The sequence below is a fragment of the Mytilus californianus genome, unplaced genomic scaffold, assembly GCF_021869535.1.
Source record: "Mytilus californianus isolate M0D057914Y unplaced genomic scaffold, xbMytCali1.0.p SCAF_13, whole genome shotgun sequence".
In the NCBI taxonomy this organism is placed as follows: Eukaryota; Metazoa; Mollusca; class Bivalvia; order Mytilida; family Mytilidae; genus Mytilus; species Mytilus californianus.
The window spans coordinates 3625167-3651788 of record NW_026262615.1 but is presented as its reverse complement, the minus strand read 5'-3'; the positions used below and the strand labels follow the sequence as shown (position 1 = coordinate 3651788).

The following is a 26622-nucleotide window of genomic DNA, read 5'->3' as shown; positions in this document are numbered from 1 at the left end:
TACACAAATGATAAAGGTAAACCAAAATGGCCTTGTTTTCAACAAATAGGATTTTGGATAATTCTTACATGATAAAAGGATGAATATGGATTAAATACGACAAATTAATAACATCTGATTTATTGATTGCTTGGTGGTTAACATAACATCGGAATAAGGTAATTATTTTGTAACTATGAAATATCATTCGATATATACAAACAACTACGCAAAAGCGAAAAAATAAGTATGACCTAGTCTCGTAGTAATATATACTATGGGAATACGAATGCAATGAATGAATGAAGGCGATTATTAAAAGAAATACTATCATTAGCGTATCACTTGTTTGTATTATGGCGATTTATCACGATGACATTGGTACTAAGCATTGCATATTATTTCCACTATACATAGAAACAAGCTTGTTCTCGAAAGCGGTCATTTTGGTCTGATCAAGTCTGAATCGACTTAATTTTCCGAAATACAGAAAAATATTGAGATTTTTTTATATTTTAAGCTACAGTTCAAATCGATTGTGACTCCGGCATATAACATATTTTATTTCGTGTCAAAATCATCAAAAACTGATTGTTATTGTGTCTGATTGAGTCGAAATGTCGCAATAGGGAATAGGAATAAAATAGTAAAATCATAGACTCACAACTATTATGTTATTTGAAGACCTAAGACCTCAAACACATTAATTTAGACGACCAGAAAAAGTCAATAAGAAGATATGGTATGATTGCCAATGAGACAACCCCTCATCAAAGACCAAATGACGTAGATGTTAAAAAAACTATTGTTCACCGTTCAACATGAAGAAATCCCATACCGCATAAAAGATAAGAAAAATAGATGCAAGGTTCTGAAAGCACAAATGAAAAACAAGAAAACAAACAGCCTGGACAAAACCATAAACGAAAAGCAAATATGAAATACAACAACAAACGACAATCACTGAATTGCAGGCTCTTGTCTTTGGACAGGCACATACATACTGTGACGGGGTTAAACATGTTTGCTGAAGCCAAACCATCCTCTAACCTGGGACAGTGGTGTGACAGTTCACCATAACAACTACATTTTAAATTCCGTTCAAAATGGCTTAACTAATCAGATCGATACAAAGCACAACAAATCTCCTTAACAGAAACATAAAAGACATGATGTAGAGTTATGAGGAGGAACATTTTAAAATGCCACTCCGTAAATTTTGTGAACACCCTCACGAATTAGCTGATCTATACTATGTCTGTGTCTAAACAAGCTAACGAAATTTTTATCAATTCTTAGATCTATTGTGGTTTACCAATTACGTCGTCTGGTCTAATTATTACCGAACATGACCTGTTTTGCCGAGTGTGAATTCGCATGCAACGTGTCTCGGTATTTATATTTCCAACATTCATGTATTTATTTATGAAGTTTCGTTTGTATTAAAAGTCCAGTTGGATATTTTGTTATGTCTTATGTTTGCTGTTGGAGACGACGTAGTTCGGTGTATATGTAAGACTCAGATCGACGTCCGGTCTCTAATCGACGTCCGTTCCTCAAATCGGTGTTCAAATCTGACTTAACGTTCTCAAAATCAGTTTCCTATATTTTAACCCTCTAATCGACGTCCAATGTGACATTATGAATCACAAAAACGACATCTGATCGACGAGAGTTTCCTCTCATTGCGATGTCTATAAATTTCATTGCATTATTCATTTTCAAATTGATCTTTGTTTATATATATTACCAGTCGTTTTGTCTTTTTGTCTTTTTGTCTTTTTGTGAAACAAAAAAAGGAAAATTAAAAACCAATTGTTCAGAGAACAATTGAAGGTCTTTCCACATCAATTTTCAAAGTTATTGAAAAGAAGCTAGTTCCTGTTTACTCAAAGTTAAAATTCACCATCAATCATAAGTTTCTTCATACTGATGAGATAAATAAGTGGTTTCTTTATAGTTTTGAGTGAAATAAGGGAGATAATTAGCTACTTCCGGTGAAGTAAATGTCACTTCTGGTCTTATATGATAGCTTATTTCATACTGATTCCAAAAATATATAGTTTTTATATACTTTTGCCTGTAAAGGAGGAGATAATTGGCCACTTCCGGTTTATCGAAAGTCATTTCTGGTCTTTAGTGATAAGTTTATGTATCTATATTACAAAATATATGGATTCCGAGGACTTTTATATGAAAAAAGTGCAAAAATAGCTACTTCCGGTTTTCTCAAGGTCACTTCCGGTTGTCATTTTTCAAGGTCATATGTCACCTAATCTTTTGTCAAAAGTCATATGGCTTTATAATGAATCCAGTTGAAGTTATAATAAAAAAGCCTTATATTAAGACATTTCAGGAGCACTTACTCCTATAAGATGTCATTAAATTGTATCAGACCAAATGTAACTTATCTTCATTACAATAAAGCAAACCTTTTGCATTTGTTCTTTTATATGTATTTTTCAAAATGTCGGAGAAAATGCAAAAACAAGCAAAAGTCACAATTGAAAAATTGACCTTGACCTTTGACCTTGACCTCAATTTCTAAGTTAGGACCTAGGGGCCTCAAATAAAAAGATTCCAGGGTTATACGATTAACGGTTTATTAGTTAAAAAACATACCGACAAATGTATTTGGTAAAAGTAGATAACTCCTATAAAATTTCATTGAATCGCTTCGATCCAAATTAGACAAAAATTCCTGAGGATGTAACAAACAATTTAGAAAAAGAATTTTGTCCATATCTTTTTTTGTTACGAAGGAGATGTACACAATTGATAAACAGTGAATAGGGAGATAACTCTTACAAAGAAAATTGTTTGTCTTAGCAAGGTGAAATTTAAAAGCGCATAAACTATACGATACAATGTAAGAAATATACAAGCGACATATTGCGAAACAAATATTTATCCTAAGAACAAAATTTGGCGGAAGAAAAAAAAAAAAAAAATTAAAAACCAATTGTTCAGAGAACAATTGATGGTCTTTCCACATCAATTTTCAAAGTTATTGAAAAGAAGCTAGTTGCGGTTTACTCAAAGTTAAAATTGGAATCCAATCATAAGTTTCTTCAAACTGATGCGATAAATGAATGGTTTCTATATACTTTTAAGTGAAATAAGGGAGATAATGTGCTACTTCCGGTGAAGTAAACGTCACTTCCGGTCTCATATGATAGCTTCTTTTACACTGATTCCAAAAATATATAGTTTCTATATACTTTTGCATGTAAAACAGGAGATAATTGGCCACTTCCGGTTTATCGAAAGTCACTTCTGGTCTTTAGTGATAAGTTTATGTATTTATATTACAAAATATATGGATTCTGAGTACTTTTTCATGAAAAAGTGCAAAAAAGGCTTCTTCCGGTTTTCTCAAGGTCACTTCCGGTTGACATTTTTCAAGGTCATATGTCACCCAACCTTTTGTAAAGGTCATATGGCTTTATAATGAACCAAGTTGAAGTAATAATCAATTAACCTTATAATTAGACATTTCAGCGGCACTAACTCCTATAAGATGACATTGGATTATTTAAAACCAAAAGTAACATATCTTCATTACAATAAAGCAAACATTTTGCACTTGTTCTTTTATATATATCTTTAAAAGTGTTTGAGAAAATGCCAAAACAAGGAAAAGTCAAAATTGAGAACTTGACCTTGACCTTTGACCTTGACCTCATTTTCTAAGTTAGGACCTAGGGACCTCAAATAAAAAGATTCCAGGGTTATACGGTTAACGGTTCATGAGTTAAAAAACATACATACAAATTTATTTCGTAAAGGTAGATAACTCCTAAAAAATTTCATCGAATCGCTTTGATCCAAATGAGGCAAAAATTTCTGAGGATGTAACGAACAATTTAGAAAAAGAATTTTGTCGATATCTTTATTTGTTACGAAAGAGATGCAATCACATGATAAACAGTGAATAGGGAGATAACTCTTACAAAGAAAACTGTTTGGCTTAGCAGGGTGAAATTTAAAAGCGCATAAACTATACGATACAATATGAGAAATATCTAAAAAGTAAAATCACAAAAATACTGAACTCCGAGGAAAATTGAAAAAGGAAAGTCCCCAATCAAATAGCAAAATCAAAAAAACAAACACATCAAACGAATGGATAACAACTGTCGTATTCCTGACTTGGTACAGGCATTTTCTTATGTAGAAAATGGTGGATTGAACCTGGTTTTATAGCTAGCTAAACCTCTCACTTGTATGACAGTCACATCAAGTTCCATTATATTGACAACGATGCGTGAACAAAACAAACAGACACAATAGGTAAAAATGTCAAAAATAGGGGTACAGCAGTCAACATTGCGATATTATCTTAATCACTATAAAAACAAACAAATGTAACGAAGAAGAACAAAAAGGCATACATCAAATTTAAAATCCTCATTTTGCTTATATTATACGATTTTATTTATCTATAAAAAATCCACCAATAAAGGAATAAGCGACATATTGCGAAACAAAAATTTATCGCAAGAACAAAATTTGGCGGAAGAAAAAAAAAAATAATAATCAGAACAAATACAATAGGTCATTCCACAGTAAAGTGGAAAGACCTAATAATCAAAAGAAAATCAAAAGGTCTTTCCACAGAAATGTGGAAAGACCTAATAATCAGAAGAAAAGCAATAGGTCTTTCCACGTTTTGTGGAAAGACCTAATAATCAGAAAAAATACAATAGGTCTTTCCACAGAAAAGTGGAAAGACCTAATAACACGTTAAAAATTAAAAGCGTCATTGCTCTTTTTTTTTATTAACCTCCATTAATAACTAGTAGTTTACAAAAACTGTAACTCTTTTCTTCTTTGGTATCAAAATAAAATGACATTTAACATCAATAAGACGAACACCGACATTATATTACTTTTTCATCTACATGCGTATTAATATTTTCGTGAAAGACGTTCATATTCTCGACCTACGTTGTTGTTGTCGTTTTCCTTTTTTGTTCATTGGCAAAATGTTAAAAAGTACTATTTAAGTTATAAACTTATATTTTTCATCAACTTTTTGAGTTTTATGTTCAACCCATCCTTTAATTAAGATGAGATTTCCCTGCCACGAGTCCATAAAATGGACGTCGATTAGAGAAGTAGAAAAAATGGACGTCGATTTGAGAAACACAGAACAGACGTCGATTAGAGCGGCATGGAATTGGCCCTTGATTCGAAATGTTATGTTATTTCTCGTCAGATTTGGACGTTGATTTGAGGAACGGACGTCGATTAGAGACCGGACGTCGATCCGAGTCTTACATATATATCCCGCGTTCTGCAATTTTTTTGTTACTTTCTTATACGTGTTGGTATGTTGGTTCATTTTGAGCTGAGTTGTTGTCTGTTTATTTCCTTTGTGGCTTGTATTCTGTATTTTTAGAACATGTCTCAAATGTCTTTGTTTGTCAGTATACTCGGGTTACTCGTTAGAGAAAAACATGATCTCGTGTAGTGCCAAAATGAAAGACATCGACAGATTGCAGGACCGTGAATGTAGATTATGTGTTTAACATGGTTTTAATTTTCTAATAAGTCAGGAATATGGCAGTTGTTATCTGTAGTCCGTTTCTATGAATGTTGACGTTTGCTTTTGTTTTAGTTCATTGTTTTTGTTACTCTGTTGTTTTCCTCTTATAGTTGATGTGTTTCACCTGGTTTTAAATTTGTTATCCATATTTGTTTTTGCTCAATCGAATTATGACTATTGAACAGCGGTTAACTACTATTGCCTTTATTTATACGAATCAAATAATATGAAAAGATCTAATTACAGTGTTGAATTGATAATCTTTAGAATAAGTTTATCTAAATGATCGGTACAGCAAAACTTCCAAACTGAATCTTTGTCTCTATGGACAAATTTAATAAATGATTTAAGTAATTTGTGGAAACAAAATCCTTGACCATATAATACCGACACGGGCATAGCAAACGAGGCGGGATATATAAACACCATAAGATTGTGACAAAGGATTATTAACTTTCAAAAATTGAATTACGAATCGCAAACAAAACTCGTCCCTTTTGAAATAATTTTAAATGTAAATTTTCCCCGTATAAAATTGCAATATCTAAGTATAGAAAGGACAGTTATTGTTGTTTATATCTTTTCTATTTAAAATAAGTTCCTTTAGGTTAATTGTGGCAGGATATTTGGAGAATTCGAGATTATTTTACAATACGTTATCATCAATATACCGGTAAGTGTTGTTGACGTAAATGAATTTTAGACAAGTCTTTGCTGAGTGTAGACATAATCTGTGATTAAGTACAGGAACAACCTATTTAAAATTAAGGAGCACAGTTGGTGTCCATATAAATACCTACAACCTGTGGATGAATTTTATTGCCAAAAAGTAAATAAATGTTGTCCAACGATTTGAATATGCATTAAGATAACTGTTGAAACATAATCCCCTTAATTATGTTAATAAATCACAGCATTCCTGATGAAGGTAAATCAAGAAAAGCGCGTGGGACGCAAGACATTTATAACGTGTTATTTTTAAAAAATTTCTAAATGAAAACTATAAACTAAAAAACCTTTTACATTTTAATAACAATTGCTTGATTTAATAGCAATTTAACTAAACAAAATTATTAAACCAGAATCTACGATGATTTGAATTGTAAATTAACCAATCTAGTTCACCAATTAGAGTGTAACACTTGCGGATTGGTATATATGCCGGTGAAATTTGCGAACGGAAGGGTTTTTAAATGTATGTGCGGCCATAGATCAAACATTAACAACAATGCAAATGACTTTGTAAACCAATGTTTTAATCAGTCTGATCATTCAAACCGTTCTAATTGGCGGCATTTTTTTGTTCAATTTTGTTTTTCTGAAATTGTTTAACATATAACCTCTTTTTTATTGATTTTGTATTATCATTGTGTCAAATATCAAATTCATTCGTTCAGTTTGTCCTATAATGGTTTACTTTTATAAATTGTGACTTGGATGGAGATCGGTCTCATTGGCACTCATACCACATCTTCTTATATCTACTTTCCATGCGAGTTCGCATCATCGAAAAAATATACCACAGTACTAACAATCTTCATCTTGAAGCACCCCTCCGTAGTCATAAGGAGGAATACTGGATTAGGGAATTAGAAACTACGACACCATACGGTTGCAATGACAAATATTCTATCTGGTCATTCTTGTAGCTCTGTGAATCATGTGACATGTGAATGTGCTGCATATTTTCAACACTGCTCCTTGACGTAGACACACTCATGTATATCGTATTATACATCACCTTTCTCCATTATGTCTATATTTATGATCTTCTGCTGCCATTTATACTAAAGTTGTTGGGTATTCATCACTTTCGCACGAAGCTTTATTCACTACTCTATTCAAAACTTTATTTTTTTTATACTTCTTATGTTCTGAATAATTGAACTAATAGGAATACCTTGTTGATATATACTCCGTATAAACTTCAAATATGATACACGTTGGTATTGCTGTATAGAACATTGAGCTTCGTACTGTACAAACCTTGAATGTGCAAAAATTAGATTCAGTTTAAAATGCTCTTATTTGATTTGTTATATAATAAAAAATATGTTTAAGGAAAACAAATATTTAATCACGTCCTTACATCTTGTATCTAAGAAAAATGCTTCCTAAGTTACGAGTCCAAAGAGCGTACCAAAAAATAGACAAAAATCAACACATATATAGGCCACCTGGAGCAAACGTGTGACTAGAAATGTGATTGTTGTTACGAATACAAAGTAAGGTAACCATTGCCAATCATATAAAACATTTTTTATCAGTGATGATGTGTTTGTAATACGTTGCTATGGCAACGGGAAAATGCAAAGGAATTTGAATTGAAAACATTAAAGAATAAGACCCAATTCGTATCAAATGTATACATAAATCCAAACTAATAGTGATGTTATGTATATTGTATTCCTCATATTAAATATCTATATTGTAAATCAAAAATATAAAATTAAGTAGACTTTAAAGAGAATTTTTGGTTGATGGTTTCAAAAATGTTTTTTTCCCCTGTTTCTAAGCTTTTCAAATAACATGAATGAAAGATCCTTAGTTTGAAAATTTCAAAAATTATAAACAAATGAGTCATCTGTGTTTTTTTATCCCTGTATCATGTTTATGGTGTACTAACAGCAGTAAGTCTTCATTCTTTGTCCATGTTTTCAAATATAAAGTGAACAGTTTGTTAATTGATATTCTATTTAATTGTATTGAACAACATTAACTTATCAACGAAAAAGCATTTGAAATTGAAATGGATAATCCCAACTTTTTAAATGATACTGTTAAGTGTAAATGTATGCCAAAACAGAGTCAAATAAAATTGAGAATGGAAATGGGGAATATGTCAAAGAGACAACAACCCTACCTAAGAGCAGATACATTATTGTAACAGCCGAAGCCACCAATGATTCTTCAAAGCAGGGAAAAAATTCCGCACCCTGAGGTGGGCCTCAGCTGGCCCAAAATAAAAATATGTACTAGTTCAGTGAAAATTGACGTCATACTATATTCCAATCATATAGATTAACAAAAAATACATAAACATACAACGACTTACAAAGGCCAGAGAATCCTGACTTGGGACAGGTGCAAAAATGCGGCCGGGTTAAATATGTATTGTGAGATATCAACCCTCCCCTAATACCTCTAGTCAATGCAGAAAAAAGAAACACACTGCAATACGCACAGTAAAACTCAGTTTAAAATAAGTCCGAATCCGATGTCAGAATAGTAACAAAAGACACTAAGCAAATGACAATAATACATGAATTAACAAAGGACTTCTTGCAGTTACTGCCATACCAGCTCCAAACCTCAATTAAACTGATTGGAAGATTGTGTCTTCATCAAATGGAAATCAAGCACAATCACTTACGTTAGGGGTTAAATATCATACAATCATCTTTATGTTCATGTCCTGAATATAAATACAAAGGTCACGTGATTTGCTGTAAACAAATACGAAGACAATTATTGATTATCTGTTTTATGTTTTCATGAATGTCCCCACCAACAGGGAATTAAATTGGGAGAAGACATGCAACTTCGTACAGAAAACGGACTGCATCCATGATTCATGAAACAGAATGACACAATTCATGAGAATGCCAACCTTGGCTGTTATGGTTTTATACCGATTCTGCATGTAGATCAGAAATAATATAAAGGCCATCTTTATTAAAAAAAGGGGGGTTTTCCAGTTTTCGGTCAATAACAGGTATGATTTATATAGAAATAGGGCATTTTTATACGCCCGTTTACGGGTCGTATTATGGTAGTCCGTCTGTCCGTCCATCCGTCTGTCCGTCCGTCGTCAACATGTCGGACATTAACTCAAAAACGCTTTAACCAATTTGCATAAAACTTTGATGAATTGATTATATCTATTGACGTGAGCTCCCTTTCGTTTTTTATAAATTTTAGATTTTTACGTTTCCGAGTTATGGGGTTTTATTCATTGAAAAAAGGGGGATTTTCCTGTTTTTGGACCATAACTCAAGAATCCTTCTTCAAATTTTCAATAAACTTTGGTCAATTGTTTTTATTTATTAACATGAGCTCCCTTTCGATTTTTATGAATTTTAGATTTTATGTTTTATTTATTAAAAAAAAAGGTGATTTTCAGGTTTGGACAATAACTGAAAAATGTTTACAGCAATTCTCATGAAACTTTGGCGAATTATTTATGTCTATTGATGTAAGCTTCTTTTTGATTTTTAGAAATTTCAGATGTTACGTTTCCCAGATATGGGGTTTTATTCATTAAAAAAGGGGGATTTTTCTGTTTTTGGACAATACCTTTAAAGTGCTTTGAACAGTTTTCATAAAACTTTGGTGCTTGGTTTATATCTATTAAGATAACCTCCCTTTAGTTTTTCATAAATTTCTGATATGACTTTGAGAAGTTATTTAACTTTATTCTTAGAAAACACGACGGGCGTATCTTGAGCTCATGGCGCAGCCGTTTATTGTACATAAATAAGGCCGTGAGTTTTCTCGTTTGAATTGTTTTACATTTGTCCTTTCGGGGTCTTTTATAGCTGACTAGGCGGTATGAGCTTTGCTCATTGTTCAAGGCCGTACGGTGACCTATATTTGTTAATTTCTGTGTCATTTGATCTCTTGTGGAGAGTTGTCTCATTGGCAATCATATCACATCTTTTTTATATGTTTAAAAAAGTTACCAGTGATTATACTTAATTTATGAAAATTTCAGCGAGTTTACATAATCCATAATAATACCAATATACTGCAACATATATATGGTATAAAATTTTTCTAAATTTAGGAATTTTGAAAATGAATAATATTGTATGACTGTCAATACTGGCAAGTAAGTCAGTAACATCATGAATGTTGTTTTGAAAGCACTTCAGATTCAAAAGGATACTGGTTCGTGTTGATTATTGCAGTGGTTCTTGAGTTTATATTGTATTTTATTATGGTGGTTCCCCAGTTAATATTATTTTTTTCAAATCATATCAGTAAGCATCACTTTTTTAAAATCATATAAGTAATATTTCTGCTAAGACTTCTTAAAGAACAGCTTTAAACATCATTTCCACTTTTTTTCCCCTTTTCTACCTTATTTGATATAACTGATCTTTTGTAGGATGGCAACATCCTTGGCACAGGATGACATAAATTTTCTACGATTAGCTGGTTTGTTGATAAAGATTGCACCACGTGCTGTAAGACGAAGGTTTGACTATGAATTCCATCCAGGACAGCTTCAACAATTTCTGAGTAAAAACCGACGTAAGATAGATGACCTAACATATAAGAAAAGAATCATCACACTGGCACAGTATGATTTATTATATCCAAGAGGTAAGATAAAGATATAGTGATACTCATTCTGTACATCCACCAGAACAACAACTAATATATAATGGTCTTGATAATATGAATAATTGTTCATTCAAATGGAAACAGCGCAGTGAAATAATACAAAACAAACCCTCGGTTGACCAATTAATATATATTTCAATATGAAAACATCTTTTAGATTAATTTTAACCGTAAAGGGTTTAGTATTTTACAATCATACTATAAACGAGACAAACAAACCTGTATCATGCCAATAACTGGTTTTAGAATAAATGTGTTTATTTCCGATACAAAGACCCCATGAGTGAATCAATATTGATACCAAGATATGCCATATGTAATGACCTGACAAAGGTATTGTAATTATATTCCTTCTGAATAAGTCTGTTTACAGATTTGGTTAGCTTTTGAGGTAAATGCCGACATGTTTTGTCTTATATAGAATATTAACATAAAAGATAGGATGTGAAAGAACTGAACGTATAAAATGTCTGCAAGGCGATTCATATTTTCAAATTATGTCCTTGTACTGATGATATAATTAAGTACATGTTTTGACAAGGTTATGATATCGAAAACCATGGTGTTAAGCAAAGTTTTTCGAAAGATGCAGACATAAATTTACAAATTCGAATCGGATGTATTTCATATGTAACGTAATCGTTTCCAAAAGAGATGAAAGCTGAGTAAGCAAATAAATATAAAAAAAAAGATGTGGTTGATTGCCGATGAGACAACTATCTACAAGACACAAAATGAAACAGAAATTAACAATAATAGATCACCTTACAGCCTTTTACTATGAGCAAAGCCAATACCGCATAGTCAGCTATAAAAGGTCCCGAAATGAAAAATGTTAAACATTTCAAACGAGAAAACTAACGATAATAAAAATGAGAATGGAAATGGGGAATGTGTCAAAGAGACAACAACCCGACCATAGAACAGACAACAGCAGAAGGTCACCAACAGGTCTTCAATGCAGCGAGAAATTCCCGCACCCGGAGGCGTCCTTCAGCTGGCCCCTAAACAAATATATATACTAGTTCAGTGATAATGAACGCCATACTAAACTCCAAATTGTACACAAGAAACTAAAATTAAAAATAATACAAGACTAACAAAGGCTAGAGGCTCCTGACTTGGGACAGGCGCAAAAATGCGGCGGGGTTAAACATGTTTATGAGATCTCAACCCTCCCCCTATACCTCTAGCCAATGTAGAAAAGTAAACGCATAACAATACGCACATTAAAATTCAGTTCAAGAGAAGTCCTTGTTTCAAGTTACTTGTATAACAGTCAAAATTGGTTCTTTGTGAGCAGCAACCTTCTATTAAGAAAATTATGTTAGGAAAAACTAGCCCTGGTATATCGTATCAACTAGGAGATGTATACTCCTGGAATGCTGATACATAGTAATTATAGATGATGAATGCTTCTTTAAAATTCATGGGGTCTTCTTAAACTAAACGAAGGTAATCTTGTTTGTGTTTAGACAAACAGCGTCAGATTTCACCTACGTACTAAATACCGAATTTTTGGTTTTTCGAAGATTTTTAATTGATATCATTTTCAAAACTTTAGGAATATGTTCCAAAATTAAAAGTTAAGCTTATCGTTTTGTTGATGGAAATACAGGAACATTTAAGTTATTTGTTTTGGCATGACACTTATCATTAGAAGGGTAACCACCATTATAATTACTAAAACTGTTAGTTTTTGTTGTAATTTCACTTAGAAGATTGAGACGTGTTGATACCCTTTAAGCGAGTTTGGTATTGAGTATTATTCCGTTCCTGAGTTTCATTTTGTCAATGTTTGGTATGCATGTTTTCAATTGAAAAAATGAAAATATGAACCAGCGCCAAAGAATTGAATCAAGTAAAGAGATAAAGTGAAACTGTTCGGCTTAAAATGTCAAGCGCTTTCTGTCATCAAGTACCCGATAAAGTACGGAAACTACAAAACCAGAGGACAAAATAAAAGACAGGGTATTTCAGAGTCATCTGACATAATAGAAGAATGAGGCTGAATGGTGAAAGATGAGTTTTAGACCAATATTCCTATATAGGTATGAACTTAAAAAAGTGCTCACTCGATAATACACTCCATTGTTATTTACATTATAATAATCATATTTTTGTTTAGGTTCGTCAGGAGTATCATCAGATATGTTTGATATATCATTGATGGTATGTTTACTCAGAAATTTCACAGATGTAAACATCCAAGATAGTCTTCCACTGGAATCGATTCATACTACAGATGCAGATATTTCCAGGATAAAATTTTACAGGAACTACATTGTTCATTCAGACAGCGGGAAAGTTCCTGAAAACACCTTTTCAGAAATAAGGAACTGTGTAGTTGAGGTATTTTCTTTTATAAAAAAGTACACATAGTCAAAATTAGATTCTAAGAGTATCAAAACTCGACGAAATAAGAGAATCATAAAGTAATTCTACAGTTTTATATTCAATAGATTTAAAAGAAAATATACAGCTGCTATGGATAGAATGTTGCTTGTTTGAAATTCCAAGTAAAATAGACAATAGTGAATTAAACAATATATATTCATATAATTCACTGATCAAATCTTTCCTTTATACAAATATCTATTTATACCATTTATTAATAACAAAATTACATCTTCAATAATAAACTTAAAAAGGCCAAATAAAGTACGAAGTTGAAACGCATTGAGGACCAAAAATTCCTAAAAGTGTGCCAAATACAGCTAAGGTAATCTATTCCTGAGGTAGAAAAGCCTTAATATAACTTTGTTTACTATTTAATAATCCTGCAATTTCCTCAGCAATAATTATTTATAACATTCCGTGATCCTAAATGTACCTAATAATAGGTCAATTGTTGTCGGCTCTTCAATTTAGACAATGCGAGACATAATCTCGACAGCACTTAACTTTACATAACTGTACTCGACTTCGGTCTAAACCTTACTTGATAAGTCTGATTAAATATTGATAATCTTGGTAAAGTCTGATTGTGGTATCAATAAAATTCTCGATCAATCTCGACATGTTTCAATTCTGTATTGACCAGTCTCGACCTTTAACGACCAGCTTTGAACTTTAAATTTATTCACGACTGGTTTGAATCAGCTCATCTATTTCAATTATTTATATTACAAAATTCAATGTTATTTTGTAGTTTGGTTCATTGCTGTCAAATTAAAGGATTTAATTTATTGGTAAAAGAGGCTAGAACTTTAAGTTTGAACTACATTCAAATCACCTTTAGAAAATTCTATAATTTAAAAAGTGATTATCTGAATTGAGTCTTAACTAAAGTACATTTTTGTTTTAAAGTTTTATTCGTGACTTGGATGGAGAGTTGTCTCATTTGCAATAATACCACATCTTCTTATATCTATATATTAAGATTATCAAGAACTCAATCAGACTTATAAAGTAAAGTCGAGACCAAAGCCGAGTGATGTTAAGTACAGTTAAGTACTGTCGATATTATTTCGAGCGTTGTCAACTAAAATCTGTTCTTGACCATAATGGTCGACGCAACATGTAGTCGTTTCGGACTCCGAATATAAAATAAACTTATCATTGATGCCAGGATTGAAATTTTGTATTTACGCCAGACGAGCGTTCTGTCTAAAAAAAAAACCTCGTCAGTGACGTTCGAATAAAAAACAGTTATTAAAAAGTAGTGTATGATGATGAAGCATTGAGAACCAAAACATCCTAAAGGTTTGCCAAATACAGCTAAGGTAATCTATTCCTGAGGTCAAAAAGTTTTAGTATTTCAAAAAATCAAAGTTTTGTAACAGATAATTCATGTCAACACATAAGCTCTGACTTTTTGTAGTGCTTGCCTAATTATGTAATAGTTGTTTCGTATAAAGTATATTCTGCAGTTTTGTTCTGTCTGACAGGCCATACTTAGACTAGTACCGGACTTAAAGTCAGATATTGATGCAATGATGATTTCACCATTTACTAATGACAGTGATATGAAAGATTTCATACGGCGTGAGAAACACTTGGAAAAAACCGATCAGCATCTGCGTACGGTCAGCCAGAAACTGGAGACATTAGAAATAGAAAATAAAAATATAAAAGGTATTTTAGATCTATTGTAGAATTTTGTAGCCGGATGGGTTTGTCTGCACTTCAACATGATCAAACAATTTCGTCATGGTTTTTACAAATTAAACAATAAATCTCTATTCCTATATGGTAAATTTAATATTCAATGTAAACAAAATTATGTTTTTTTCATAACAATTATTTGTTTTTGCATCAAATTAAACTAGCTTAGATGATGATGAGTAACCTGATTTAGAGTAATTTCTGGTAATTTGATTGGCTGACATTGTCCCAATAAATTCAGTGCATTTTCTATTAAGTCAATTCTGATAATCTACCTCATACCATTAACTTAATGAAAAGACCTGTACTTTTAATGACGTCTTAAATAAAACTTACTGGAAACATAAACAAGGCGTATATACGTCAAGGATTGTATGAAAATCAAGATAAATTTGATACAGTGTGTAATTGTCAAAATATCCAATTAATCGGGTAGCCATACCCGATATGAGTTATATTGACCCGATAAATTCCCGTATTATGACAATTGCACTCTGCGTCACTAATATAACATAAAAAAAAACAACAACAAAAAAACCGGCTAGTTTAAAGATGTTGTATGACTTAGTACACACAACACTAAGACGTAAAAATCCTGTACAAAGGTAAAACAAGAAAAAAAAAAATAGAAAATCTTAGTTACACGAAAAATTGCAGGACAAATAAAAAACCCAACGGTTTAGAGGTACGACAACAAAAGCATATCCATAACAATTTGTGAAATGGACTTTCCAATATGATCAACTAAATCGTGATGGAAAAGAAGATATATTGAGTTTAGTATGGCGTTCATTATCACTGAACTAATATATATATTTGTTTAGGGGCCAGCTGAAGGACGCCTCTGGGTGCGGGAATTTCTCGCTGCATTGAAGACCTATTGGTGACCTTCTGCTGTTGTCTGTTCTATGGTCGGGTCGTTGTATCTTTGATACATTCCCCATTTCCAATCTCAATTCTACTCATACAGGCTTTAGGAATAAAACGATGTGTTCTGGAGAACAAACATTTCCTACCAATATACAATATATATTACAGGTAGTTGCTGTAATATAGCTGAAAAATGTTGTAGATTTTGTTTAAAAAAGAGAACCATAGAGATAGAAAAAAATAACAAGAATATAGCATAGCATAGAAAGAAAAGCAAAAGCATACCAATATCACAGTAAAAATTCGCCAAAAATCAAGAGACAAGAAAACACTAGGAACACGGACGAGGATAAGAAAAAAAAAAAAGAACGACAACAAATACGAAACATAAACACTCAAAACACCAAAAACATATTCATTTGACCAGGGTTATTCGCTAGTATTCTTATATCATCCAAAAAAAATGATTAAAGTTACATATTTGCAGGGATTTCCGTTACCGTGTAATCGAATTATGAAATATAATTTAATTTATGGATTATGGTTCTTGAAAACTGGCATTTTCTTTTTCTTCTATATTTCAAACCGTCAACGTAAGCGACGACGTGGTATTATAGCTTACTCTTTCACGCTGACAATTACGTAATATCAAGATCTGCAATAGATTGAATAAAACAAAAAATGCCATAGATTTGTTTGGCGTTTGTGAATTAGGAATTTTGCATAGATCTGGAACAAACAGCATGGACCTGCATTGATACGATAACTACCTTGAAATTTTACTAGATAAGGTTTTTGTTCGCTCCGTTTATCGTCAAATTATCGGAATGGGAACTAACTGTACACCACTTATTGCGAACCTGTTTCTATATTTCTATGAGTTATATTTTGTAACTGAAATATGCAAAGACCTATTAAAACAACATCATGAACATCTGATACAAAATTTAATAACACTTTTAGGTATTTGGATAATGTATTTGCTCTTAATAGTGACGACTTCAGTATGTACACTGCCCCTTCCTAAATCTTCATATCTTCAAACGGAAGCTGAAGTACCAAAATTTATGATAAAAAGGATGAATCTCATTAACTATTGTTAATTGTCCTCTTTATTAAATGGTGTCTATATTTCTCAATTTTTTCGATTCACTCGTGTTTTTAACAACGTATTTTATTTTAATGAAAGAAATCTCTGTATTACTGAAAAAGTATTACACCAGAGTTTTCGGTATCACAAAACACTAAAGTGTTTCATCAGTACAAGGTCATCATTCGTAAATACAATTCAACTCGCAGACATCTTTCACGTTCAGATATTTCACATCATTTCTTTTATGGTAATATTCTATACAAAGCACAAAAATGTCGGCATTTACCTGAAAAGTTAACCAATCTTTAGACAGACTTATTCAGAAGGGATATAGTTACGATACTTAAGTTTGGTATCACAGCTCGTTTCATAGTGTTAGCAAGACAAAGGTTCGTTGACTTGCTTGCTTTGTTTGTAGAAATGTTTGCTCAAGCATTATAATTAAGGTTGACATCTGCAAACAACATAAGTAGGCATAGTTTAACCTGTATATAGTTAAATTTAATTATTGGATAATGTCCAATTAAATTTAAATATAATATATACACGTTTAATTGTGTTGGCTACATGTATAGGAAAGGGTTGAGATCTGACAAAACATGTTACATTCTGCAGCATTCTTACGCCTGTTTCAAATCAGGAGGCGCTGGTCTTTGTCAGTCTTGTATGTTTTGTTAATTTTAGTTCTTTTATATGTTCTTGATTCTATTGTGACGTGCGTTTTTACTGAACTTATACGGTTTTTGTTTTATTTGGGGTGGGGGGGGGGGGGGGGGGGGGGGGGGGGCTAGCTGAAGCCCGCCTCCGCTTGCGGGACTTCCTCGCTGTGTTGAAGATCCAGTGGTGGCCATCTGTTGTTTTCTACTCTTTATTCGGCTCATTGTCTCTTTGACACATTCCCCATTTTAAATCTAAATTTTATTGACAGAATTGACACCAACATTAATTAATGACAGATACTTAGATCTTCTCCTTTTCTCTCCACAAGCAAATTTTTCTATATTATTGTTTACGAGTACAATAAAATAACATGCAGTAAATAGTACATAATTAATCGTAAGTGTAACAAGCTGTTTCAGATTTACATTTCAAAGGTTAGCAGAAAATAATAAATTCTAATAATAACTATAATTATTTTTGCAGAAATATTCATTAAAACTTTGAAAGAATGGAAAGAAAAAGACACGAAATACATTTCTACCTCCGCATCTACTTTTATACTACAATCACTAAACCAAAATAGAGGAGTCATTATTACTGGATCTCCGGGTTGTGGAAAATCTATTATCGCTCATAATGTAGCACTGACATTTGAAAAGGAGGGATATGAAATAATTCCTTGTGATGGTCCATCAGAAATACTTAAACATTTTACAGAAGAGAAGATCCAAGTTTTTGTAATTGATGATATTTGTGGTAAATTTGCTCTTAATCAACACAAAGCAGACTCCTGGGAGCAAAACGATAGTAAATTAAATATGCTATTACGTTCTAGTAATGAGAATGATGACACTGATGACATCGCAATTAAATCAGATGCTAAGTTTATAATCACGTGCAGGGAGAATATATATAGTCACAAGGCATTTCCAAAACTGGCTTGTTTCTCGCTTGTACAATGCAGCTTTTGTACAAAATATAAAATTTCTCAAGATGAAATGAGAAATATTGCATTGTCGTATTTACCTGAGAACACTCTGAATGGCATACAGAATATTTGTCTGTATGATTTCTTTCCTCTTTTATGTGCACTGTACGGCAAAAAAACTAAACAAAATCTAGTTTTTTTTAATCATCCTGTTGAAGTATTTGAAAAAGAAATTGCAGAAATGAAAATCAAATCTGAAACATCTTTTCTCTGCCTTTCTCTCCTAGTTCTGAAGAATAATAAATTTTGTAAAAATGAATTAATGTCCAGTGGTTTAGAACATTTAGTAAATGCTATATGCAGAGACGGTGATATTGAATCCTATGTATCCATGGTGTCGATACAAAAATGTTTCAAGAGTCTTCAAGGTATCTATATTACTGAATCAGAGAACCATTATGCAGCAATCCATGACAAAATGTTTGACATTATTTCAGCAGCTATTGCACCATCTATAATGAATTGTTTGATAGAGTATGTTGACATTGCTTTCATTGCAAATCGCATTCAGCTTTCTTCATGTGGTCAAAGTAGTCTTCCCTTTGTAGTCTATGTCCCACCAGAGTTAGAAGGAAGTTATCTCAAAAGACAATATAACGAGGCTTTGAAAGGAAGCAACTGGGAAGTATTTGGAAGCTTACAGACAGAGAACCAGAAATATAGAAACCTACTGCTTTCCTTTCTCAAAGAACAAGACACATGTCAGGAAACTACTTACGTTGCTGACAAGGATGGCGCTACACCGTTCTTTGTATCATCGTATTTAGGATACGTCGATTTTGTAGAATATTTCAAAGTAAAAAGTCCTGGTCACATAGATGGGAAAGACAAGAAAGGTAGAACGTCCTTCTTTGTAGCGTGTGAAAACGGTCACATTTTAGTTGTTAAATATCTTATGAAATATCGTCATGACATTAATGCAAAAAACTCTGAGAAAACAACTGCATTATCTGCAACGTGCCTCAATGGTCACACTGAGGTGGCTCAATTGTTATTAGAAAACAAGGCAGAAACAAACAAACTGAACAGATTAAAACAAAGTACAATACATTTTGCTTGCTCAAATGGTAATGTAAAATTGGTGCAGCTGCTACTATATGGTGGATATAATGTCGATATAACAATAAAAGATAACTTTCGAAACACAGCTTTACATATAGCCTGTGACAAAGGGCATTCAGACATTGTTAAGATATTGATTGAGTTTGGTATGGATGTCAATCAGAAACAAAAACACGGTAAAACACCACTGTTTATTGCTTGCACGAATGGTTATTTTGAAACAGTTAAGTACATTACAGATTGCATGTATTTGAAACAGAAAAAAAGAACAGTGGCTGATGAATTGAAGAATTTACATACGCTTAAAAGTGGATGGACAGTTCTGCATTCAGCTTGTAATAATGGACATACCGAAGTAGTAAAATTATTGATTGATGTTGGTATGACGGTTAATGACTTAACAACTAAAGGATGTTCACCCCTTTTTCTAGCCTGTAAAAAAGGACATAACGACACAGTGAAATTTTTACTTCATTTAAAAGGCCAAACATTGAATATGTGTGTATACACGCATACAAAACTTGTAAAAAGATGGACATTTCTACATATAGCTTGTTTGAATGGACATACAGAAGTAGTAAAGTTATTGATTGACGTCGGTATGAATGTAAATGACGCATTGACGTCTGGTTCTACGCCACTTCATCTAGCTTGTCAGGAAGGTCACCATGCAGTGGTAAAATTATTACTTGATTTAAATGGTCAAACATTAAATAGCTGTGTTGATACAACTGTAAAAGATGAGGATAGAAGTTCAGTTTTACATGTCGCTAGTTGTTCTGGACATACAGAAGTAGTAAAGTTATTGATTGATGTTGGTGTGGGTGTAAATGACAAATCGAAGGACGGTTCAACGCCACTATTTCTAGCTTGTCAAAATGGTCATTACGAAACAGTGAAATTATTTCTTGATTTGAATGGCCACAGATTAAATAGCTGTGTAGATACAAACATAAAAGATGAAGATGGATGGTCAGTTTTGCATGTAGCTTGTTCAGAGGGACATTCAGAAATAGTAAAGTTATTGATCGAAACCGGTATGAATGTTAATGACACATCGACTAATGGTTACACGCCAATACTATTAGCTTGTCAGGAAGGTCATTATGCAACAGTTAAATTATTACTGGATTTAAAAGGCCAAACATTAAAAAGCTGTGTAGATACAAACATAAAAGATGAAGATGGATGTTCAGTTTTGCATATAGCTTGTTCGGAGGGACATTCAGAAATAGTAAAGTTATTAATCGATAACGGTATGAATATCAATGACAAATCGACCAATTGCTCTACGCCACTATATTTAGCTTGTCGGGAAGGTCATTACGACATCGTGAAATTATTAATTGATTTAAATGGTCAAATATCAAATAGTCGTGTTGATATGACACTGAGAGGTGAAGATGGCTGGTCAGTTTTACATACAGCTTCTTCGAACGGACATACTGAGGTTGTAAAGTTATTGATAGAAGTTGGAATGAAAGTTAATGATTCGTTACATGACGGTTGCACACCACTATATCTAGCTTGTAATGCAGGGCATTACGACACAGTGAAATTATTACTTGAACATTGAATAGTGGTGTAGATACGACCATAAAAGACAAAAATGGATTGTCAGTTTTACATACAGCTTGTTCGAATGGATAAACTGAGGTTGTAAAGTTATTGATAGAAGTTGGAATAAATGTTAATGAATCAGTACATGGTTGTACACCACTATATCTAGCTTGCCATGAAGGTCATTACGACACAGTAAAATTGTTACTTGATCTAAATGGCCAAACATTGAATAGTTGTGTAGATATGACCATAAAAGATGACGATGAATGGTCAGTTTAACATGCAGCTTGTTCAAATGGACATACAGAAATAGTAAAGTTATTAATCGATACTGGTATGAATATAAATGACACATCGACTAAAGGCTCTACGCCACTATTTTTAGCTTGTCAGGACGGCTGTTTTGCAACAGTAAAATCATTACTTACTTGATTTAAATGGACAAATGTTAGATAGCTGTGTAGATACAACCCTAAAAGATGAAGATGGATGGTCAGTTCTACATGCAGCTTGTTGTTCTGGACATACAGAAACAGTTATGTTATTGATAGAAGTTGGTATGTATGTAAATGACACAACGAATAACGGTTGTACACCACTTCTTTTAGCTTGTCACAAAGGTCATTATGACACAGTAAAATCATTACTTGATTTAAATGGTCAAGTAATAAATAGTCGTGTAGATACAACCAAAAAGATGAAGATGGAAATTCGGCTTTAGACGCAGCTTGTTGGGCTGGACACACAGCAATAGTAAAGTTATTGAGCGATGTCGGTATGAATGCAAATGACAAATGATGGTCAGTTCTATATGCAGCTTGTTATTCTGGACATACAGAAACAGTTACGTTATTGATTGAAGTTGGTATGTATGTGAATGACACAACGAATAACGGTTGTACACCACTTCTTCTAGCTTGTCACAACGGTCATAATAGCACAATAATTCTTATATGATTTGCATATTAAGGAATACGTTGATATGATTGGTCGAGAGGACTTCCGGTAGTTGATCTTGACGTTGGTTATTTTTCGATAGACGACGTTGACCGAACTTTTTCTCGTAACCAATGTAAACAAGATGGCGGCGATAATAACACCGACGTTAACAAAATTTATTTCATTGCACGTTAATCGTTAAATTGAATAACAAAAACAAAAGCATTCGTTTGAATGATAAGAGTTTTTGTTGTTTATCTTTTTATCAGATTGCAAATTACATGGAGGACATATTTTTGCGTAAGCCGACAAATTGATTCATGCGCCGAGCCTATTCAATGACATAAATATACAATTTACGTGCGATAGAGGTTACGAGTGTGGAAAAAATATTTTCCATATCTCCAATTTCAAAGAATTATAAGGATTAAACGCCTTTTAAAAGGAATTTATTGGTGTATATACTGGACCAAGTCACTCACAAACATATCATAAGTGAATTGGTTCAGTTTATACACCAATAAATTCCTTTAAAAAGGCGTTTAATTCTATAGTAAAATCATAACTTGATTTAAATGCGCAAGTAATAAATAGTCGTGTAGATACAACCATAAAAGATGAAGATGGAAATTCGGCCTTAGACGCAGGTTGTTCGGCTGGACATACAGCAATAGTTTAGTTATTGAGCGATGTCGGTATGATTGCAAATGACAAATGAAATTCAAGTTTTTATACATCACTATATCTAGCAATGAGGGTCATTATGTATCAGTGAAAATATTATAGTAAATGATCTTGTTGGATAAAAATTGAATAGTTGTGTAAAACTACACCAAAAGATGGAGATGAATGGTCAGAATAACATGTACATTAAAGAACATACAGAAGTAGAACATTTATTAATTGATATACGCATAGATATTACGGCAATGACGCATGATGGTAAATAGGTCTTAATTTAGACTGTTCCTATCCACATTATGTTAGTGCGAAAGTATTAAACATAACTTTGCAGAATTACACCTATGTGATATTTAAATTCGTATGATTGCTTAAAGAAGAGGTTTCACAAATATTTTAGAACTGTTAAGTGAATATTTTAACAACTTAAAGGAGAACATGAAATAGATCAGACATATTTATCATGAATCTCCTTTAGTGAATGTAACTACAGAGAAAACCCAACAAAGATACCAGAACAAAGATCAACCACACAAGAAATATAAAACTGAAATCTTTCCAAGTGTAAATAGGCTTACAGCAAAGCAAAAAGAGACCACCAAACCATCTATAAAGAACATCTGGTTGCCAAAAAATGAAAACACCCATCAAGATATCAAAGACATGACATATGATGAAGACATAATCTTTCAATCAGTGTAATTGAAGTCTGGAGCTGGCATGTCAGTTAACAGCTAGTAGTCTGTTGTTATTTATGTATTATTGTCATTTTGTTTAGTTTCTTTTGTTACATCTTCTGACATCAGACTCGGACTTCTCTTGAACTGAATTTTAATGTGTGTATTGTTATCCGTTTACTTTTCTACATTGGCTAGAGGTATAGGGGGAGGGTTGAGATCTCATAAACATGTTTAACCCCGCCGCATTTTTGCGCCTGTCCCAAGTCAGGAGCATCTGGCCTTTGTTAGTCTTGTATTATTTTTAACTTTAGTTTCTAGTGTATAATTTGGAGTTTAGTATGGCGTTCATTATCACTGAACTAGTATACATATTTATTTAGGGGCAATATGAAGGACGCCTCCGGGTGCGGCAGTTTCTCGCTGCATTGAAGACCTATCGATGACCTTCTGCTGTTGTCTGTTATATGGTCGAGTTGTTGTCTCTTTGGCACATTCCCCATTTCCATTCTCAATTTTATTTCTTACTTAGGATACACACGTGATTATTAATCGGTATTAAACGATTATTGTTTTTACAGATTTCATCGCATCCCAGATGAATACATATCAGTGAACTAATAAACAACACATTATACATAAAGTATGCAGGAATAACACATTATTATAATCGACAGTACTTCAAGAAAAGAAGAGTTGAAATTGAACATTGATATGAGCACCAATGAGACAACTTTCCATCCAAGTCACAAATTTGTATAAAAAGCCCATTTTAGGTCATATCACACTCTTCAGCACGGAGCCGTGGCTCACACTGCACAAGCAAAACAGGGCCCCAAAATGACTTGTGTAAAACCATTCAAACAGAAAAACCAACGGTCTTATCTATATACAAATGGCTTATACGAATACATAACATAAAAGTGTGTATCTTCCATCGAACAAAACAATCAGCAAATTGATTTTCCTTAGCCACAAATACCTGGTGCAAAAAAAAAAACAAACACCAACGTTTCTTTTATCAATAATACCGCAACGAAGAACGAGGCTGAATAAAATATACAAATCCATCTAAGCTTTTCAATCCTGTCAATAACAACGCATTGGGATGGTTCCCTCGGTTGACTCAAGCAGTCGAAACGATTTAATGACAGAATAATACAAATAATATGACTTCCGTCGGGACAACACTTTTTCAGGAATATCCTTCGTAATGAACAATAATTTAACAAAAGCTTGGAAAAAAAGACGTATTAATCGTTTATGAGACAAAACAAACCAAAACAAAAAAGAGAGAAATAAATTGAAGCTTATACAGAATAGTAGTATGACAAATTTTGATATGACGACCAATATATCAAGTAAAAAAACAGTATTTTCTTTCGCAAAAATGCTTTAATATTCAAAATTGGCTATTTCTCGTTACGCCAAACCTTATTTCTACGAATAGGTACACTCCATTTGGGACAGTAACATCATCAAGTTGCAAGATCAAAAGTCCAAACACATTAAATGAATGGAAAATAACTGACATTTTCCCGACTTAGTTTTTCCTTTGGTAAAAAATGGTAAATTAAACCTGGTTTTATAGCACACCAGTCAACTTTGTGTTACTGTTGATTCCGCGTTCCGAAAAACTTAAAAGAAAGCATTCATAGAATATTTTGTATCTGCATCATTATAAAATACATCTTAAAAGGTCATGGATTTGATTCAGTGAATCGTTTTAAAGATTATTTTTGGAAGGCATTTGTACCACTACAATTATAGAAATTAAAAGTACTAGAACGTCATGACGTCGTTAACTTTATTTTTTGGTCTGTAATCTACAGTTTTAAAGATAAATTAATTGAGTTATACTGTTTTTGTATTTTGTACTTCGAATGCTCAGTTCTTATACAGTTATCGCATTACCTTTGTAAATGTATACACAAATGTTCTTATTGCGTACAAAAGTAATAGTTCCGTTTTGTGAATTGCTTCTATGAGATAATTAAAAGTCAGTCGATTCATATGTTGGTTTTTGTTTTTACGCTACAATAACATGAATAATGAATTATCAAATGTGTTTGCATAGATTTATGTTTTCTGTTTTTCCTAAACATTTAGAGAGAAATCTTTTTGTTTTTAGATTTTGTGATCTTTTTGTGTAATATTTGGTTAATTGCTGTACATAGTTGAATAAATTTCAAAGAAGTTTTGTGCTTAACTGAAAAATAAAAATTGGGGAATGAAGAGTCATTTTTACTTCAGTATCATGGTATTCTGTATTTAAGGAATGACTGTAATATTATTCCTGTCTATTCAAAATAACAAAATTGGGGGTTATTTCAAAATGTGCACCACATTTTTCATGTTATTTTGAATACACAGAAAAAGTATCACAGTCAGTTTTCATAATTTAATTCTTTATTAAATTTTCAGCCGTAGTAAATCATGAAATTACGTTCATGACGTTACGGTCACATTATAAAATTATGTCTATGAGCTGATAAACAAAACAACGTCAGCAAATCAGAAGACGCGTTACATTTAAAATTAAATTATTAAATATTAGCTGTAACAATTACTTCCTTACATATGGGAGGAATGCTTCGAACACCAGAAGTGTCAATTATAAGGCTTATTTGTGTTGTGAAGGTCGGTTGTTATGACTCCTTTTTCCAAAATAATGTCGGCGTCGAGAAACGCAATTTCCGCATTTGAAACTTCAGATTCGATCTTTATAGATTGATGAAAGAATTTACAGAAATCTAGAAAATCTTGTAGATGTTCTGCAGTTTCGTTCCATTCGATGTCAATGTCATCAATATAACGGAGCCATTACAAGGGTTTGTATTGTACACACAAAGGGATGCGTTCTTCGAGACTCCCCATGAAAACGTTGGCAAAAGAAGGTGCCATTTGGGTTCCATACTGGTACCCTCAATCTCAATTTATGCTGGTCTTTGAATACAAAATTGTTGTTTTAGAGTACTCATTTCATCTAACTAGCCGAACTTTAGATAACTTTAATAAAAACTATTATTGCTATTTTTCGAAATTTTTCTTTGACCTAACTGATTGATAATTTTCTTTCTCAACACAGTAGAGTGATTTGACA

General features: G+C 32.6%; 1 protein-coding gene across 2 annotated transcripts; it reads left to right on the top strand.

Moving 5' to 3' along the window:
- LOC127723024 (uncharacterized) lies at window positions 1-25531 on the top strand. 2 transcript variants are annotated; one of them, XM_052229426.1, is made up of 6 exons: window positions 1-158; window positions 10641-10858; window positions 13008-13231; window positions 14770-14956; window positions 18093-21109; window positions 21316-25531. In XM_052229426.1, exons 2-6 carry the CDS (start codon window positions 10642-10644, stop codon window positions 21499-21501), a joined length of 3831 nt encoding a protein of 1276 aa, XP_052085386.1. In that variant the 5' UTR covers window positions 1-158; window position 10641; the 3' UTR covers window positions 21502-25531. The 2 variants fall into 2 exon arrangements, with proteins under 2 accessions (XP_052085386.1, XP_052085387.1); XM_052229427.1 differs by lacking the exon at window positions 1-158 and adding an exon at window positions 9042-9245.
- The last annotated feature ends 1091 nt before the right edge of the window (window positions 25532-26622 follow it).

Coding starts and splice junctions, on each gene's coding strand:
- LOC127723024 (XM_052229426.1), top strand. CDS start 10,642: ATGGCAACATCCTTGGCACAGGATGACATAAATTTTCTACGATTAGCT. Junction 13,232..14,769: donor TAAGGAACTGTGTAGTTGAG/GTATTTTCTTTT, acceptor TCTGTCTGACAG/GCCATACTTAGACTAGTACC. Junction 14,957..18,092: donor AGAAAATAAAAATATAAAAG/GTATTTTAGATC, acceptor TTATTTTTGCAG/AAATATTCATTAAAACTTTG.